The 19,752-nt window shown below is 43.4% G+C and overlaps 1 protein-coding gene across 1 annotated transcript in view; it reads left to right on the plus strand.

The window, feature by feature from the left end:
• SKOR2 (SKI family transcriptional corepressor 2) overlaps positions 1–19,219 on the plus strand; it is a 27,060-nt gene extending 7,841 nt beyond the window's left edge. The window contains exons 5-9 of the mRNA XM_054003541.1: positions 3,567–3,632; positions 4,029–4,127; positions 8,196–8,263; positions 16,788–16,852; positions 19,132–19,219. Coding sequence (XP_053859516.1) covers positions 3,567–3,632; positions 4,029–4,127; positions 8,196–8,263; positions 16,788–16,850 — 296 coding nt within the window. The 3' untranslated portion in view covers positions 16,851–16,852; positions 19,132–19,219. The remainder of the gene's footprint in view (positions 1–3,566; positions 3,633–4,028; positions 4,128–8,195; positions 8,264–16,787; positions 16,853–19,131) is intronic.
• The last annotated feature ends 533 nt before the right edge of the window (positions 19,220–19,752 follow it).

Raw genomic sequence — 19,752 nt, forward strand, 5'->3', positions numbered from 1 at the left:
GAGCTTTTGGCAGATGTGGTAGGCTCTGCAAAGCACAGTGGCTGTCCAGGAATAACAGGGATGAAGTGGACACAGAGAAGGAGGAGATGGTTCTACGTGACGTGGTCTGAAACCTCAGGTGTGGTCAGGGTTGTGGAGGGCACAAGCTGGGGACCAGGTGCAGGGTATAGAGCTGGGAGAATGGAATTATATTCCCAGACCACCCATGCTCTCTGTGCTGGACAAATCAGCACATTGAGGTAGCTGAGCCCTCTGTGACTGAGTGGAATTTTTTTTTAGCTGCTTTTCAGAAAATGTTCTGAGAACTTCCTGGGGAAGGCATGAAGGGGTAACCTGGCTATGTCTGGCTTTTTTTGTTTGTTTGTTTGTTTGTTTGTTTGTTTTTACAGTGAGGGCAAAGTGCATTTATTTTGAGGAGGATAGGTTCAGAAATGTCAAAAATCTAGATGTTAGAAACTCAAATCTTAAGCTGCTCTGGTGGATGTAGATCTGATAAAATGGCGGCACTGCAGGAGCTGAGGTTGTGCTGATATCCAACCCTGGGAACCTCTGTTTTTCACAGTGCCAATTTTTGAGCAGTTTTGAGGTGTCCTTCATGGGTGAGTGTTCACACTGCAGGTTAAGAAAGCCATTTGTGCCTGTATTCCAGAAAAGCAATGTCTGTGCACCTGAGCTCGTGGGGAAGATCGGAGGCACCCAAAGCTTTCGCTGAGGCAGTTTAAGTGGCCTGCAAATATTTCACCCTCTTTCCCCCTACCCAAGAGATGAGTGAGGCACAGTTTGATTTTCCTGAACAAACTGAAATAGCCATTCCTAGAGGAAGTCTCCGTGTCCACACAGAGGGGTGGCACAGCTTTCAGTCCTGCTGCTCTAAATGCTGCAAGTTTGTGCGCAGACAAGGCCCAGGAGAGTTATGGTGGAGCTATTAGGAGGGAAAGTGATTTTTTCTTAGACTGATTAAAATTCTTTGGGCTTTCTGTTTGTTTGTTTTTAAACACCTATTTAGCTTTTAATTAACATTTAAGAGAAGGGAGGCTGGTTAAATATTCAATACCTCCTCCCTTTCAATTAAGGTAGAACAGAACACAATGCATGATGAGGCCTCTGGGAAGTATGGAAAAATGAAGAAGAGCAGGGCCCTGATTATCATTTTCAGGGGGACAGGAAAGGTGAAACCCATCTGATTATTACTGCCGTCAACAATAACTTTTTTTTTTTTAAACATCAGAAAACAGTTTAGAAATGCAATTATTCTTTAAAACTGTGTGTCCTATCTTTGGCCTTTAAATACCTCAATTTTCCCACTCTCATTCTTTACTTATTTCAGGTGCAAGCATGGAGGATTTTCTAATAGGCCTTTTTCAGTAGCTTAGTAGGGAGGCTGCAGATGCTGGGGGCGTTATTCTTCATGCTACATGCCCTTGTCTTCATTTTGATGCAGTTCTTTCTGTCCCAGCCTCAAACTGTACAGCCCTGGGAGCTCAACCGAGCAAGGGAGAAAGAGCTGTATTCTCACCATACTCTACTCTCTTCCCCTTTCCCTTCCTTCTCCTTGAAAATCCAGTTACCTTGTGTCTGTGAGCCTGTTATCCCTCAAAACTGCACATAAAGCACACAGAAAAGGGCGCCTCAATGGAAGAAACGGGTTGGAAACATGCTAGTATTTGTAATTCAACAAATTCGACCCTTCCTAAACTTAAATTCCTCCCTTTTGATTTAGTGTACCCTAATTTATCTGACAAAATATTTTGTTTTGATGGCCATCCAGTTTAAAACAGGATAATGCTGGCTAAAAAAGTCTCCCAACAAATCCATTTTACGTTGTGGAAACCCCTCGAACCACTGCCCAAAAGGTGATATATTTTTGAAACTGCTACGCCTTCTACTGTGGTGAGACAACTTACCTGTGGAAAATACTTTGTTTTCACCAAATATCCCACCAAAATGATTTTTTTTCTTTTTTTTGTTTAAATCACCACGTTACATAAATGAGTTTTTGAAATGGAATTGCTGGCACCAGATACCAGTTGTGTAAATGTATGTGTCTGAATGAGTGGTTGCTTTTTGGCTTTTTTTTTCTTAAGGAATGAAGAGAGTGGAGATGCTAAAATGCAGAGCTATTGGATAGGCTTCATATGCTATAACTTCAAGGTTTACTGGATATAGGATTGCATCGATTTTTAAAAACAGAAAAAATGCTTTGCAAAAAGATTTCTGACTGCATCTGTTGCAAGACTTTCCAATTCAACTTTAAATCTAGCCTATTTTGATGACACAATAATTTTTAAAGTAACTGCTCTATGTTGTCTGTTGACCTATTCAGTGCTATGGATTTTATTTTTAAAAAAAGCAAAACCAAATGAAACACCAAAACCCAAGGTATCTTCTCCATAAACCTCTCTACTAACTACATAAAGACATGAATATATTTATATACATGTCTCTTGTGATTACTTATCAGTAGAATTAATGATGTGTATTTACTGGCTGGACTAAAACAAGAATTAATCCAATTAGTTCAGTAATTGGTTATTGACCAAATATTTTCTTAATTATTGAGAGTCCGTTTCTACTTCAGCTGTAAGTAACAGAAATTCTCCCATCAATTTCAGCCGAAGTGGTATTGTATTACTTTTTAAAAAAGTTTTTCATAGCTTTTATAGAAGCAATTCATAGAAGTCACAGGAAAAAAAATTTGCAGTTGCAGAGGATAGTGAAAGTAACACCTTTTGTCAGAAGGTTCAGTTTTCAAGTCAGGCTGTCATTCAGGTGAACTTCACTACTTGTGATTTTTTTTTTTTTTTTTAATTTAATTCCATTTGTAGACCAAAAAAAAAAAAAAAAAAGGCTGAAGGAAGTAACATGCATGCGTCTGGAAATAGCCAACTCCTGTTACATGGAAAATTCTGTACTATAATATGATTAAAAGTTGATGTGAGCAACCTAAGACAGGAGTCCCTCAATTGGCTGACCCCAGAGATGTATCCTTTATATGCAAATACCACTAATGTCAATTTTATCTCAGCTGGATATAAATTATATCCAGTTGCAACACACCCATGCCATGGAGCTCTGGAAGACGATAAAGCTGAAGAGCTGATGGAGGCAAAAAGGCATTTTTCCTGTGGATTTTGGAACAGGGTCCTGCCCAGGTGGAGAGCACGGGCTTCCCGCTGAGAGGAGATGAGACTGTAGAGAAAGATCTTCCCTTTTCTCTGCCTGCTCCCAGTTTTCTCTGATAAGAGTATCTTCAAGAGAGGGGTTAGAGGGAAAGGAGGAATCAGCTCAGCAAGGACATCAAGGAGACATCAGCTATTGTCTGCAAGAGGCCATGCTGTAGGCAGATACTTCACTGAGCTAGAGAAGAAAATGTGAATTCACAAATATTTGTGCTATGCACCCAGAAATCTGTAGATACACCTCGATCTTACTCTGTCTTTATATTTTTGCCCCTTTTATTTCCTCTCCAGATTCTCTGAAGTGGATGAGTAGTAAGGACAGCACTGACAAAAAGCACTATCAGTAAATCAATAACTTTTTTTTTTTTTTCTTTCTCTTTTTTTAAGGAGAACACACACAAGAAACTAATTCACCTCATTCTCTGAAGAAGGATGTGGAAAATATGGGGAAAGGTAAAATAAATAAGGCCTCTTACATTATAAAACTGCTCTTTGTTTTAATAGAATATGAGGATAATAGGGGGCACTTTTGTTCTGCACCATATTTTAAGCTTGTCAAGTAACATATGAATAATATATGGACCTTTGGGTGGATATAATTGAGATTAATGCATATATATCAATCAATACATGACACTGTAATATAATACTTTAAAATAATATATTACATTGATTTATATTCATGGCTTTCTGCACAAAATCTATGGTAGGTCTATGCAACACTTTTTTTTTTTTTTTTTTTTTTAATAAGCACTAAAATATTTTGTCTTAGAGTAATGAATTGCTCTGCAACTGTTCTTTCAAGAATTATTTATACAGATTATCAAAACCACTTTTTCTCTTTGTTAGAGGAGCTCCAGAAGGTTCTGTTTGAGCAGATCGACCTACGGAGGAGGCTGGAACAGGAATTCCAGGTGTTGAAAGGAAACGCATCTTTCCCAGTCTTCAGTAAGACACAAAACCCGTGGTTTTGGTGTTGTGTGTGTATGTGGTTGGTTGCTGCCAGGCTGATAAAATGAGACAGCTTCTCCGTTGTGCTGCCACGATCTTGGGCAGTTCTAGTGAGTCCAGGTTGGGCAGGGCTTGGAGTAAGTTGGGACGGTGGGAGGTGGGATGAGGTGATTTTTAAGGTCCCTTTCAACCTCTGCAGCTGCCCAAGCAGGTCTTCTGTAGGGAAAAACACAAAGCTGGATGTTTGTTTTGGTATGCATTCTACTAGTTTTGACAGCACTGATTACAGCGAGTAGACAGGAACACATCTGGATCCTCGTGGGGTTCGGTGAGTTCGGTGTCCCAGCCAACACCTCAGGGGCTTCTGAAGACAAGACATTTAATCCTTGTTTTCAGGAGGTTCCTAATACTCATTTTCAGGAGGTTGCAGCTGATGCTGGAGAATTGATCTGGCCTTTTTAAGGAGTAGAAATTCCTGCTTGGATTTTTCCCGCTGGGAGAGGCCATTTGAGACGGCCCTTCCACCACGCTGCTGCCCAGGGCGATGGAATGTGCGGGGCACATCTCAAATAAAACAAAATGGGCACTTGAGCAGGGTTTTTGTGAAGCTGCCAGAAGGCTGGGCTGACTGTACAGGGATGTGGAAAAAGACCCCCTTGGCTGGGATCTCTCGAACGACACCGGAGCAACGGCGGAAAGATTTTTCCAGGAGAAATCCCACCTAGATCAGGATGATCCCACCAGAAAAAGAGGGAACACAGACGGCATTTTCCTGCTGTTCAAAGAAAATATGCTTGTCCCCTTTCTGTAGCATCAGATAGGTAAGTTCAGGGAAGCAAGGAACTGTGAGGACTCTGGGAATGACTCCATCTTTAGCCCAAATATTGAAATATGTAGGCAGCTCCACAAATAAAGAAGAGTCACTTGACATGGTACAGATATTAATGAAAGGAGCATAACCTCATCCTTCAGAATAAATCCAGTCATTACTTGGGTTTGGGAATGAGGTAATTTTCAAGTAATTCGTGGGGATCAAAACGCTGCTGTGTGGTACTGGCAAAACGGCATCTTGGACTTTTGCCATTCAAGTCTCTTATTTATCCTTTTGTTCTTCTACAGTAAAATTAATGCTCTGTCTTTGCCATGTAAATAAACGCTGCAATTAAACCACATGAAATACAATTCAAATAAAAGAAAAGAACAAGTAAGGCCGACCAAGGAAGTGGTGACTGCTGTATGCTGGCTTGAAAAATATGTGGTTTCAATGTACCACAAAGTAGTGGTCAATTTTCTTCAGGATTAAAATAGAAAACAGATAATGTGCTATAAACCATACCTACAAGTGACCGTAAAGCCTATTTACAGATTTAGATTTACCAAAAAAACCCACCCCTCCTCCGCAGGTAATAAAACAAGAAAAAAAGGGTCTTTGTAAAGCAAATTAGTGTAAATCCATGTTGAGGGTGTTTTGTCCTCTATTGCATTGTGTGTTCTAGTACAAGAGAGGGGGGCTGTTCCAGGCTCTCGCTGTTGGGCTGCTGCTTTAGGTCGGGTATTTGAATGTAGGTATTGTTGTCTTGGGCAGGGAGGAGCCAGGGAGAGAAGTTTTTGGAGATCCAGCTAAAGGAAAGTTGAGGTAAAATTTAGATTGTACTAAAAAGCTGTTTCAGCTGGGAGGCAACCTGCGAGATGCGGAAGGCAACACTGTTTCTCTCTGGAAAATGCTTCTGTCAGGTTGCCCGCAGTGAGCTCTGGAGTCGCCTCTTTTGGGTCCTCCACGTGGAACTGAGCACATTTTGGGGGGTTGTACCTTCACAGCATCAAGCCACTACTCACAACAGGGCTGTGCAGTAAATGGGGTTTGGTTCCAGAGTTTTCCTCTCATTTAAATCACTGTTAAATGAGAACTGGGCTTATTTGCAAGCTCTCTTTAGCAGTGCTTTGCTGCAGTGTTCTCTGTGGCTTCTTGGACCTGCTTGAAACACGGACTGAGAAAATTTGTGAAACAGCAAGACCTTGTATTTTTCACATTGCTGTTGCGCTTGAAAGCTGCAGGTGAAATTTTCCTTTGCCTTCAAGATCTCCCAACGCAGAGATCACTCAAATAAAATAAAAAAAAAAAAAAAAAAAAAAAAAAAAAAAAAAAAAAAAAAAATTAAAAATTCAGATCACATGTAGAAAGTCAAAGTATTTGCTGTCCTGATAAAAATGCAAGCATCTCTGCATGGTGACAGTGTGCTCTCCTGGAGCCCTGCTCTGGTTTGTGCCCTCCGTGTCGGCGGCTCCGCATTCTGTCCGTCTGCGTTTTAAACAATGTGGCAATAAAATGGCGGAGATGCAGTCTGGGTACTTAAAGTATTTAATTTTGTGTTAAGAAAGCTATTTAAATATTCATATCTTTTCTCCTGGGTACTGCTTATGGCTTTGTCTGTGAGCGTTTGGACTCGGATAAATGCCGCCGGAAAAAAAAAAAAAAAAAAAAACAAAAAAAAAAAAAAAAAAAACCCAAACAAACAAAAAAAAAAAAAAAAACACGCTGCCCCTACCATTAACACCCCATTTCCACTGTGAGCTTGGACATTTGCTGTGCAGGGCTGAGCAAGATCCCTGAGCTGTTTGTTTGGAGAGGTGATGAGCCCATGAAGAGGCAGCTGGGAGGAAAGTGTTGAGGGAAAAAAAGGAAAATTTCTCCTTAAAGCCTGCTCAGAGTGAAGCTGGAGGACCTCAGTTGCAGCTATCAACCTTTAGTGACCAGAACAGGAGGAAGTTTCCTTTTTATACTGCATGGGTTTTGTTTTGGGGTTTTTTTTTTTGGGGGGGGGGGGGGGTAGGAAAAGAGGAATTGTAAATCTGCTTTATTTTTGTTGGCTTATTTTTCTGATCGAGTCAGAGCAGCGGGAATAGGCTTAACAGTTCTGTGGGAATTTACTGGAAATCCGGAGAACTTCTTTGAGATAATGCCACCAGGTCCTTTGCAATGTGGTTGTGCCGGATTCCTGAGGGCTCCAGCTTGCCAAAGTTTCTCACTCTTTCCCTGTTTCATTGCTCTTTCCGTGCCTCTTTTTCCTTTAAACAACAACTTTAGCTCATCATTCAGAGTTATTTTTATATATTTAATATATAAATATATATATTATATATAAATATATATATTTATATATTCAAAGTTATTTTTAAGAGGGGGACAGAGCTCTGCCCCCTTGTTTTTTTCTTCCAGGACAGGCTTGTTGCTTGGATCAAAATTATAGTGGCTGGGATGGGTTTTCTTTCCTCTTCAATTTGCATCTTGACCTTCATCAGGCAGCTCTTGGAGTTCTTTGGTTCTTGTCAATAGTTTTGTTTGTATTCTTCTTTTCCCCACCCACCAACAGGAATGTTAAGGAACAGGGTGCATGAGTTAATCTTCTAACAAATGAAGTTTTGTCTGAAATGGTTATTTAGGAGGAAAATCAGGGAAGGAGGATCCACTGGAGCAGGAAGGCCAGCCTGTGCTGTAACCCAGCTGCCCAGGATCTCTCTTTCAAAGACTTTCCCCCTTCCAAATTCCACATCACCAAATTCCACACATCACTTTATGGAGCTTCAGTTTTGTTCAAAGCCGTCAGCACAATGCTACAAGCCACAAATCAAACCCTGCATCCTTGAACGCTTTCTCCTCTCATGTGCTGGACATCGCTGTTGATGTCAACAGATTTATGCCAAAGCAAAGAAGAGCAGTTTCTGCTCTTCTCTTCAGGGCCTGCAAAACTTTGACTAATGACTGCAGAGCCTTGCCTGAGCAGGAAAATAGCTGGGGAAAAAGCTAGCAACACAAACTTAGCATCCTACGTTTTCTGATGGGGGAGGTAGCGAAATCTAATTTTTCCACATTTTTTTCTGTTGTCAGTGGTGTCTCCTATTAGACACATATTTGTTGGGTGCATGCTTTAATTGAGTGAAGTACCTTTGTAATGCTTTGTGATTCCTCAGTAGTGACTGGGTTTGATGTAGCTTGATTGGTGTCAGTTCTGCCGTGTGGTCTCTGTTTTAATTATTGCACCTACATTTTTTCCCCCTCTCATACAGACAACTTCCAAGATCAGATGAAGCGGGAACTGGCGTACAGAGAAGAAATGGTGCAGCAGCTACAAATCGTAAGTTTGCTTTCTCTGATAAAAGTGTCTTGAGCTGCTGCTTTGTGTTTCTTAAGTGCAAACCTCAGTTTTTTTTTTCCTTTGTGAGCCATGCAGATGCACCATCACCGAGCTCCTATTGCCTTATATTTAGCAAGAGGTAAACACGCAGTTCTCAGCTGGTTTGGAGACTGATTACCTGGAGATTTACTTTCATACAGTAACCAGATGGGTCTTCATGTTTCAACTAAACAAAATGTGTTGACTCAACACGGAGAGGTGCTTCTGCAGAGAGGAGCGGGGAGGAGTGAATCAGTAAACTTTGAGCAGTTAAATGTTTCTGCCTAGGGAATCTCCTCAATCCCTGCTTCTCACCAGAAAATAAACCTTAGGATGTGTCTTTTTCTCATTTAAGACACTAGGAGAAGTGCTTAACTCAGCAGTAAAGGATCAAGTTGCCAAAACACAGTTCAGTGCAGGCACACGTTACTGTTGGGTCTCTTGCTTGTTTTTTTAAAACCAAGAGGGATTTTGCCTGTGTGCTAGTGCAGCTCTAGATCATCACATCCAACTGTGTTGTTTTGAAAAGCTGACGTTCTTAATCCGGTGCAAGCAAAGGGGCTGGAGCATGGGAAGCTGTTCCACACTCAAATAAATGAATGCTTAGTGTGGTTTCAAGAGCAGGGCATGGCGAGGCTGTCAGCTAATGCTTGCTTTGCTGGTGCTTCCTCTGTGATCAGTCTGACATTGTTCAACAGGGTTTTGTTTCTGAGGCAAGCTTGGCAAATATCCCCATTTCTCTGAATCAGCCCTGTGCTCCCCCACTGAAAATTTCCTTCTGCTTCTCACAGTGCAGAGAAGGCATTGCCCAGCCTCCTGGTACTGTCATTTTCTAATTGATGGGTGAGGACATAGAAGTAAATTTGAAGGCCAGGATTGTCAAACTTGTGCTCCTGTGTTCAGAGGCATTTAGGACTGGCCTTATTTTTAGAGCTGCCGAGCATCCACGCGCCCCGTTCCTGCTGACTGCAGAGATTTCAATGAGAGATGGAGGGTGTTTGAAAGAGGTTGTGGAGGAAACTCAGGTCCAGAGTATCTCTGGGTGTTTTTTTGCAGCTGGTCTCCACTCTTTTCCTTTAATGTGCTCAGCTGTTAGTGTCCCCCTTTGTGTCCCGATGACAGGCAGGAAGTTTGACTTGACCCGTGAATTTTGTTGTCACAGAAAATTCTAATTAGGATGCCATCCTGAAAAGCACTTCCTCTGCTGCTCTGGACTTGAGGCAGGTCACCAGTTGAATTTCCTGCTGCAAAGAACTTCTAAGCACAAAGTTTATGGGCCCACCCCAGTCCTTATCTCTTGTGTCAGCTGAACTTGGAGCTAACTAACTCTGCCTCCAAGGGAGAGAATGGATCACCTCTGCCATTCACCTTGTGGCCCTGTGGTGAAGTTGTTTCTGGAATTGGATATCCCAGACCTCCAGCAAGCCAGCTGTGGTGGTTTTTCCTGACTTTCTTGGGCAGGAAAAGAAATATGATCAAGTAATTCACACCCCTTTCACTTACTGATTTGTGCTATGGACAGACTAAGAGTAATTTAATCATTAAGCAGAGCTGTCTGAATGTATTTACAGAGAATAGTTGCAATATTTAATGCTGCACCAACAACTCAGGACCTCTTCACTCACTACAGATGCCTTAGTTTAATTTTTACTAATGGAAATGTTGTCGAATCACCAGTAAATGTTCGTGCTCATATTTGTGGGGCAGGCTGTGATCAGTGAGACTGATAAAAAGATGTTTGTATGAAAAACTGAGAGACTGCTGCAAATAATGAGTGTGTTAGCCAAAATGGGCGCAGAAATCTTCAGAGATGTCTTGGCTGATAACTGAAATGGAGTCAGCACTTTTGAGGTGATAATCCCTGCAGTGACTTTAATTCATTTGTGGGCATATATCTTGCATGTTTATATCTGGAATTAAGATTAATGAACTGAATGTGGTAATGATATAACTACTTTGGCCTTCCAGGGTTATTGCATGGATGAATTGGTGCAGAATACACAAAAAATGTGTCTGCTTTTGATTTTTTGTTTAATTGGTGTTGTTTTTTTGTTTTTAACTGGCGCTTTTAGGTGCTTTTTTTGTACCTGAGATGCTGCACTACTACTTTAACAGGGCTTTAACCTAATTTTCTTGTTAACATAGAAGTACAAAGAGAAAAGCAGAAGCATTTCATACATACTGAAATCACAGTTTTACTTTGACCTTCATAGGTGTATGCTTTTGTAGTACTATGCTCAAAATTTATTGATGTAACTAGCCACAGAACTTAATTGCTTTTAAAAATTATTTTACAAAAAATACAGATGCCTGGAGTCAGGTTTTTGTGGTGGTTTTTGTTTTTGTTTTTGTTTGGGTTTTTTGTTTTTTTTTTTTTTTTTGTTTGGTTTTTTGTTTTGTTTTTGGTTTTTTTGTTTTTGTTTGTTTGTTTGTTTGTTTTGGTCGTTTTTTTATTTTTGTTTTTGTTTGTTTTTTTTTTGTTGTTTTTTTTTTGTTTCTTTTTTTTTGTTGTTTTTTTGTTTTTTTTTTTTTGGCTCTTCTCACTGCTGAAGATATACAACTTAAATTAGTCCTTCCTGAATATCCCTGGAAAGATTTAAGAGCCGTGTGGATGCGGCACCCGGGGACACGGATTACTGTGGGCTGGGCAGTGCAGGGGAGAAATGGCTGGATTTGAATATCTTGGAGGGCTTTTCCAACCTGAATGATTCTGTCACTCCCTGATCCCCTGTAACTGTGGGTACCAGAAGTAGGTTTGTCCAGAACGATCTTTTCACTCACCCTTAACTGAGTAATCAGACTTTAAAATAAACTGACCCAGCGTGTTTCGGAAATACCTGTAATACAAGCGGAACGCAATCACGAAAAATAAGATCAACTAATTATGATTGCGCTTGAAAACCCACTGCAGCCTGACGTGCAGCTCGTGCCCTATGCGCGGCGGTGAACGCTGGCCATGACGCTTTTTGTCCCGGTTTTTTTTTTGTTGGTTTTTGTTTGTTGTTTTTTTGTTTTTTTTTTTTTTTTTTTTTTTTGGGGCGATTCTTCCCCGTTTCGGGAGCGATCCGTCGCAGCGCGGCCCGCGGGTGCCCCCTGCCGCCCGCCCGCCGCCACTGCAGCGGCCGCGGCGCGGTAAATCCGCGCTCAAAGCCCGGCTTAAAAGCAAAGCTGCATCAGCGGCCCCCGCTGCTGCTGCTGCTGCTGCTGCTGCTCTGCCCGAGCCGCAACTGAAAGATAATAATATCCCATGGCTTCCTGAAAGCCAGGAGAAAGGCTCAGGTCGCCGGGAAAACGGGGTGGGTCCTGTTCTCTTACGCCTTCGCTGGTGGATGTTGGGTTCTTTGCAGGCAGCCTGGCTCAGCGGGTTGCTGGAGCAGCAGGTTGGTGCGTGGCCATTCGTTTTGATGAGAATCACAGAATGAGTAAGGCTGCAAGTGGCCCACTGGAGGTCACCTAGTCCCAGCTCCCTGCTCGAGTGGAGTCCCCCAGAGCCCATTGTTCAGAGCAGCCCCCCGGGCAGGTTTTGAGCACCTCCAGTGAGGAAGGCTCCACAACCTCTCCATGCAGACTGTTCCAGTAAGGAATTTCTTCCTGATGTGCAGGTGGAACTTCCCGTGTTTCTGTTTTCAGAGTTTTCAAAGTGTCTGAAAAGGCTACCTGAAGTTCTGCAAGGAAGTTTTGCAACCTGTTTGTGCCAGGTTCTCGGCCGAACGCTCGGAAACAATCAATCATCATATTTAACAAGAAAATGGATCTTAGACCCCTGGATGCATTTTTTTCTTCCTCCTCTTGCAAAGTGCTGTCTCCCAAACTGGCTGAGTGCAGGGCATGTGCGTGGAGATCATATATAAAATATGGATTTTGCAGGCGGACCCTGTTGTGCCAGGGGAGGTTTAAACTGGATATTAGGAAAAATTTCTTCACTGTCAAGTACTGAGGTCAGCTGTTCAGGGCAGAGGTGGAATCCCCATCCCTGTAGAGGTTTAAAGGCCACGTGGATGTGGCACTTGGGGACATGGGTCAGTGGTGAGCTGGGCACTGGTGGCATGGGTTTGTGCTGGGGGAATGGTTGGACTCAATTATCTTAGAGATCTTTTTGAACCTGAAAGGTTCAAATTCTGAGCTTCTGAGGATCATCTGGCTTTTGTTAATGAGTTGTACAGAAAGGGTCAGTGAGGAGGAACTACTGCCCAGCAGGATGGGGGAAATTCAGACATGACACACATGGTACAGCCTTAGAAGAGCTCACCTGCTCTTAGACTTTTTAGTTTCTGTCCAGTGAGACCAGAACTCATCTGCTGGGACAGCCCAGCACTGTAACCAAGTATCAAGTCACCTCCTGCCTTAAATTCTGCATCTGTCTGATACTGTCTTCTGAGCAACTGTGTTAGTGGAACAGATTTTAAAACCATGAACTTTCTTCCTAGCTACCTGGTGAGAGAAAAAGATCAGAAGCAGCATTGCCAGCATGATGATTTTCGTCCTTTAATGTTTTCATGAACCTCTCTCAAATGTGGCCATGGGGAAGTAGAACACCAAGCAAGCCTCCTGCAAACTGAGGAGCTTTTCTTAATTTTCTCTCAGAGGTGCCTTACAAGTAGTTTGTGGGTTCTCAGGAGGCGTTGACCTCAGTGGTGACTTGTCCATCAGGTGGTGTTCATCACCCATGGTGGTTTAGATCATCGGGTGATGATCAATCGCACTAATTTTGCATTGGGGTAAAAGGTGACAGGTTTTTGAGGTGTGTTAGAAATGTGAAACACTCAGGCAGGCCTTTGTCTTTCTGAGTTACGTGAAAAATGATGGTTTGGATTTGTTTGGGATATTTTAGTTAGGTTTTGCTCCCATGAACTGACTTCCTCCTTACCAGCCTCACTTCAGGCTGATAATAATGTTCAGAGCTCAGAACTGGATCCATCTGGAACTCTTCTGTGTTTTATGACTTTCTGCTCTCAGTGCTCCTTTAAATCAGCTCTGTTCTTCAGAGTCAGGCAATGAAATAAATCAGGAGTTAGCTCTCTGCAAAACTGATTTCCATCTCTGCATCATCTTTCACCCTTAAAGATCCTTAAAAATAGACAAGGAACGTTTAAAAGAAGGATAAAAAAAAAAATCTACCATGTGGTTAATGTTGGTAAATCTTCAGAGGCATGAGAGCCTGTTCCTCTGGGTCGAACTGCAATTCAGAAGAGCACCAGTAGTTCTGATTCCTAGCTTACATAGTTTATGGAAAGCTGGTGCTTTTGTACAACTAAAGTATTCATTATCCAAACAAGAAGCACCCACATTTCTGTGTGGGGAGATCTTGGTTCTCAAAAACAGGAAATGGGAAATGGCAGTGCTTCAGCACTGTCTGTGATTTCTGTGCTTGGCCTGAAGTGGTGCAGCTCGGATGATTGACCCTGGCAAGAATGCAAACAGTTGCTCAGCAGAATGGCTCTCGGATTTCTTGAGTGGCATCTTGTGCTGAAGTGCCTGCTCACGGGCACACACACAATGACAGGTAAAAGAACATTGCTGGAACGCTGTGTTCTGTGTCCTCAAAAGGCTCATCCCTGATTGTGTACAGGAAAGTGAGCTGTTTTCACCGGAATTTCATTTCTCGCTGTCGTTTTTGTTTGGTTTTTTTTTCCCCCAAGACAGGTGAGCAAAACTTGTATCTTGACAGCACATGTGGATATGCCTTGGGATAGGACGGAGCTGTGCCTCTTTCTCCAGTAAATTCAAATGTTAAAGAAAAGGATGCCTTGTAGAAATTTAAGCAGAAAGCTTCCTTTCCTTTAGAATCTGCAGAAATTCAGATCAAAAAATGGGTGTGGATATGCAGGGAGCCACAAGCCAGCCTCAGCTACTTCATGAGTGCAAAATATTTTTTCTAGGCAACAGAAGGCAGGGTGATGTAAAATCGTGTACCTCACCAGAGATGGGATGCAGAGGTGAAGCCTCTGAAAGAGGATGGTGTGCTGAAGCTTCTTTGATATCTGAGTGTGCATAACAGGGATCAGACAGGACTTCAGAAATTACTTCCCAATCCTATCCCTTAGCTTTGGTTCAAGTCAAGGAGCAGGATCCAGGCTTGCTGACTGGGTTCCTTCCAGGTGGAATAAATGGGGATGTGTTCCAGGAATGAACACGGGACTGTGCTCCAGTTCCTAATGGGCACCAGGACTAGACCTGTAGGAAAAAGGACTCAGTGTCCATGTTGCATTTTTCTTGGAGATCCTCTTCAGATCTGCTCTGATTGTATTTCCTAGTAATGTGGACCTGGTCATGAAAACTGGGGGTTTTTTTTGCTGCTTAAAACCCAACTGCCTTCACGTTTGTTATTTCTGTGCACCCACCCCTTGTATCTCAGTGCCCTTTTGGGTACTGATCCTGCCCTCATCGCAGCAGCCCCCATGCATGCACAGAGAGGGATTGCTCTGCCAGGAGGAGCCCTAAATCCTCTTCCACCACAGCATCAGAGTTACTGAATGCTCTGACAATGACAGAAATAGAAGATGACATTGTAGGTGATTCAACTCATGGAGAAAGTAGTGATTTCCCTGTTGAACACCCACCTCTCCCACTGCCATCAATCACCAGGAGATCAGGTAAAACAACACACGTTAGAAAGACGCCGGTGTGCCAAATATAGCGGAGAAGTGGATTAAGAACAGTTAATTTCTGACAGAACATACCCCGTTGTATTATCTAGGTCAGTACAGCCTGGGAGATGTCCTATATAATTTGTGGCCATGCAAACCCAAGTTGGCCTTCGTGAGTTGGAGAGAGGCAGGAATCAGCCGGTGAGGCACCACAGCTCCCAGCTGGAACGTGCTGATTTTTTTGCGCAGTTTGTTTGTGGCTCCCTTTTGCGCCCAAACTATGGCCACAGGTGATCAGGGAAGCAGCTTCTCTGCACCCCCCTCTCTGCTGCAGCTTGGGAAGGAGTTTTGCAGCCTTTGCAAGCACCGTGTCCTGAAGGCAGCTGTGCTTGGGGACATGGTGGAGGGGACAGCTCTGTTTCTTGGTGGGGGATCTGGCCACAAGCTTCCTGATACCTATTGTCTTCTGTCAAGGGAAGGGATTATAAGAGTAGTCAGACAAAACACCTGGAGTCTTGGTCTTTTCTGGTCATCAGTGGTTCGTGCACACACATTTCCCCTTTCCCTGGGCTGTGTAGGGGCGAAGCAGCGTGCCCCTGTGAAAGGCTTCTGCTTTCTTTCAGCCACAGACACTGCTCCTTCCTGGTGCTGCTGCTTTCAGCCAGATCGACCTCCTTTCCCAAGAAATGAAAGGGCTAGCTCTTGAGCTTCAAAAGACCCTCTCTTTCCTCTCACCCTGATCCTTCCCTCCTCTTTTTCCTTAGTAAGGGAGGCAGGGATGGGTAAGTCTCTCGATGTCTTTGCAGACACAATGCTTTACCCCAGCCCAGAGGCGTGCTGGGCACAATTCACACAAACATCCTCATAATGGACGGGAATCATGTATTTAAAAGCAAAACAGGGATGTGCAGGAACATGTGGGGTCAGTGGATACGGACACAAATTCACTGTGTCTAGCTGTGCGGCGCAGGTTGCTTGAACTCTCTGCGTTTGCTCATCTCTTCCTTCTGCTGTTTGTGCAGGTTAAGGCCTTGATCCTGACTTCAGCAGACATAAATGTCAGCTTGCAGTAACATATTTGACATTATTTGGAGTGCCTGGCAGCAGAAGCAGGTCAGCTCCGTGTGCAACAGCACCTAGGACAGCAGGGACACATAATTTTTTGATCTCCCAGCCTGAATTCCTCCAGCGGTCCCTCCAAAAGTCATCATCAAAGAATTTGTAGCCACTTGGATTCCCAGCTATGGGGAAATCTCAGAGCAATTTAGTTTTGTTGCATTCTAAAGGCCCAGCACTGAAGAAGAGCAGCCCTGTAATGTATTCCCAGTGGCCAATGAGCACATCATCCCACTTTGTTTCTAAATATAACTGTGTTCCCTAATATGCCCATGTTCTCTGTTTTTCTTTAATTATTTGTTCCACTTCAGTGGCTTCCCTTCAGATTGGTGCAAGTTGGAGATAACTATTATGAACTTCCTAATTATGGGGATATAAATACACGAAGTCTCACGCTCCCAACCTGCTGTATTGTGGCTGTGCAGTGATCAGTGTGCATTGCCTGATCTGCCACACACAAAGCTGATTTTTTATGATCTCACAGGCGGCTTTATCCTTTGTCAGCCTCTGATATCAACAAAGCATCAGAATGCATCTTTTAGACTGGATTTTAAGATTCTATCTGTTGTTTTAAATCTGGCCATTTTTTATTTTATTTCTGCTTCAGCCTCCCTGAGGTTTCATGAAGAGTTGAACCTTTGTATTTAAGGTGTTGTTTCCTACGATTCCTCCCCATTTTCAGGAAGAAAACCAAAACATTTCATTTACAGGGGTTTCCAGCTTGGGTGTTTCATTAGCCAGACCTTGGCTTGACCAGTGTCTCTGTTTCTGTGTCATTCCAGATTCCCTATGCAGCAAGCTTGATCAGGAAAGAAAAGCTCGGTGCACACCTCAGCAAAAGCTAAAGGTGAGCTTGTGAAAAAGAGACTTCATTCCGCTTGACCTGGCTGCCTGTGCTCCTCTGCAGCTGTTGCAGGAATTAAGAGGATTGTTCTGTTGTTTGATGTGGCTGGTTCTGGTCCCAAAGCCCTCTCTGTCCAGGTGTTTTGCTGCGGTCTAAAGTTGATAAATTACATGTGGCATGAATTACGAGGCTTCACTGGGGTGGGATGTCGTGTTGGGAGCTGACCCATGGGTCCTGCAGTCACAGGACAAAGGCTTCAAGCTAGTAGCTTTAAATTAAATATTAAAGCAGCTTTAAAATAAATACTAGGAAGAAATTCTTCCCTGTGATGGGGTGAGGAGTTGGCAGAGGGTGCCCAGAGCAGCTGTGGCAGCCCCATCCCTGGAAGTGTCCAAGGCCAGGTCGGACAGAGCTTGGGCACCCTGAGATAGTGGAAGGTGTCCTGCCCATGGCGGGGGTAGGATGAGGGGATCTTTAAGGTTCTTTTCAACCCAAGCCATTTCATGGCTCTAACTGCCTGAACACGTGCTTTTTGTGACGCTGAAAAGTGCCATCATTGTCAACGTACCTTCAGTGTCCTGAAGGACAAGGAAGGAAATACCTTGGCATTCAGAGTGCAAAAAAATTGTTCACGCTCCAGGTAGGAAGGAGCTTTTCTGCCCTTGATGGAACTCCTTTAACTCCAGGAAAAAGCAGTACAAAAGCATATTTTGGGAGTCTCACAGAACCCCACTGATTGTGGTTCTGTAGTTCAGTGTCCTACAGAAGGTAATTATCCTGCTGCTCACATACAGGGCCTTCCTAAACCAAACACTGCATTTTTCAGGACTGTCTATTAGAAAGGTTCATTTGGTAGAAACACCACCTTCATCATCAGTGACCAGGGAGATATCAGTTTTGGGTGCTGAAGTATTAACATTTAAATGACAGTCTCTTTGTTTTTTTTTTTTCCTGGTAAAAGAAGAAGATTAGGGATTGGAGACAAATGCCGAAAGCTGGTAGCCCTGCTACTGTGTTATGCCACAAAATCTGGCCTGTGGATTGACTAAAAAAATCCCCGAGGAGAAGTAGGGGGATTAGAAAAAGAAGAGCTACTCATACACAGTACACAGACATCTGTGTAATGGACAAAATAGAGGTATTCAAGAGAGTCTGGGACATCTGAGAAGGGCTTGATAGTAGAGATGATGGAGGTTTGCCTGAGCTGTAGAAGCAGTAGATTCTTAAAAATAAAAGCAGTAGGAGTAAGTACAGAGTAATCAGATAACACGATCTGTGGCCGCGAGCTCTGCCCGCTGAGATAAGGAGATTATTCTAAGCACCGAGCTGGTGTCTTTTGCCCTCTTGTGCACACTTCCTGACTGCCAGCGTTTTCCAATCGAGTCTACAGCAATCTGAGCGCTGATTTAAAACTAACTCAGCGGCATTAATACCCTGAATAAAACAGCACGCCTCCCCCGATCAGGAGCGGCAGGTCTCGCCCCCGAGCGCCCTGCCTTGCAGCGCTCGATGCCCAATAAAAACCTGCCCGAGGATTGGCAGCATCGGAGGAGAGCAGCAGTTTGCTCCCGTCACCGGGCTTCCACCGGCTCCCGGTCCCTGCTGGCATCCCGGCAGCGAGCATTCCGTGCCCGTTTGGCGAGGGGGCGAAGGGTGGGTGCGCTCCTCACGCTGCTTCTGTTTCCAGCGGCGCGCCATCCCCCGCAGACAAACGGGGGATGTCTCCACGCAGCCCCGCTGCTTTTGAAGTTTCAGCTGTTAACTTGAGCGCTAAGCCGAGCCAGCCAGGCGGGGAGAACTGCGGCCCTGTGGTTCAGAAGCAGTTTCGCGTCCTTGATGTGCCAAGAAGGAAAAGTCTCCTCAGGAGGAAGCGTGTTTGCACGTCCCTGCCCACGCAGCGCTCCCAGGGGCTTCGGAGTCTCTGTTTTGCAGAGCAACCCCTCAGTTCCTGACCCTGAGCCCCTTGCTGGGCCCTCTGCTCCTTCCCACAGCAGATCTGGCTGTGTTTAGTGGCACTGCAGTCAGTTAAAGTTTGCACTCCATCTTTATTGCCAATATTTCCACGTGACCCCACAGATACTGTCAGCGTCTCAGGGTGTGCTGCTAGAGCAGGTGACCTACATGTGTCCCTTTCTCAAGGGTTGTAAATAAATGTCATAATTCTGTCACCGTCTCAAACTTTGGCTTAATGTTGATAACACTTTCTCTCTCTCTCTCTTTTTCTCCCTCTTTTTTTTTTTTTTTTTTTTTTTTTTTTTTTTTTTTTTTTTTTCCACTCCCAGAAGCACAGGAGCTTTTGCAGCTGTTACCTTATAAGTTATAACCCAGTCAGAAACCTGACTTGTATATAGACTGTGAAATGGAAGTGTTTGGGGATCTAAATAAAAAAAAAAAAAAACAGGTTCCTCTGAACCTAAGGACAAGTGACCTCATAGTATCATGGACAACCATGTCAAATAGAATGTAGCAGCCATTTATTAGTAAACACAAAACAACAACAACAACAACAAAAAAATGCCTGTCCTTGATATTTTTCTTTTTTTTTTCTTTTTTTTTTTTTTTTCTTTTTTTTGGTGGTACCAAAGTTTAAGTCTTTGTGTTTTTAGAAGGACTATTGAGCTTGATAGAAAAAAAAAAAAAAAAAATGCTTTTGAATCGTGCAGATAAGCTGTGAAAGGAACTGCTGGTCCTTTCAATGCCACAGAGACACTGACAACATCTGCCAGTTCACCTTTTGCTTTGGAATAGTGATTGTTTTATGGAAGGAAATGAACGTCTCACCAGATGGGCCAGAACCACGTTTGGATGGACGGGTGGACAGATGGAAGGATGGATAGAGCAGCGTTAGCCATACACAGTGCTTTTTAAAAGCAGTCTGGAGATTCTCACACCCCTCTCCCTCG

The sequence above is a fragment of the Vidua macroura genome, chromosome Z (genome assembly GCF_024509145.1).
Source record: "Vidua macroura isolate BioBank_ID:100142 chromosome Z, ASM2450914v1, whole genome shotgun sequence".
NCBI classification, from domain to species: Eukaryota; Metazoa; Chordata; class Aves; order Passeriformes; family Viduidae; genus Vidua; species Vidua macroura.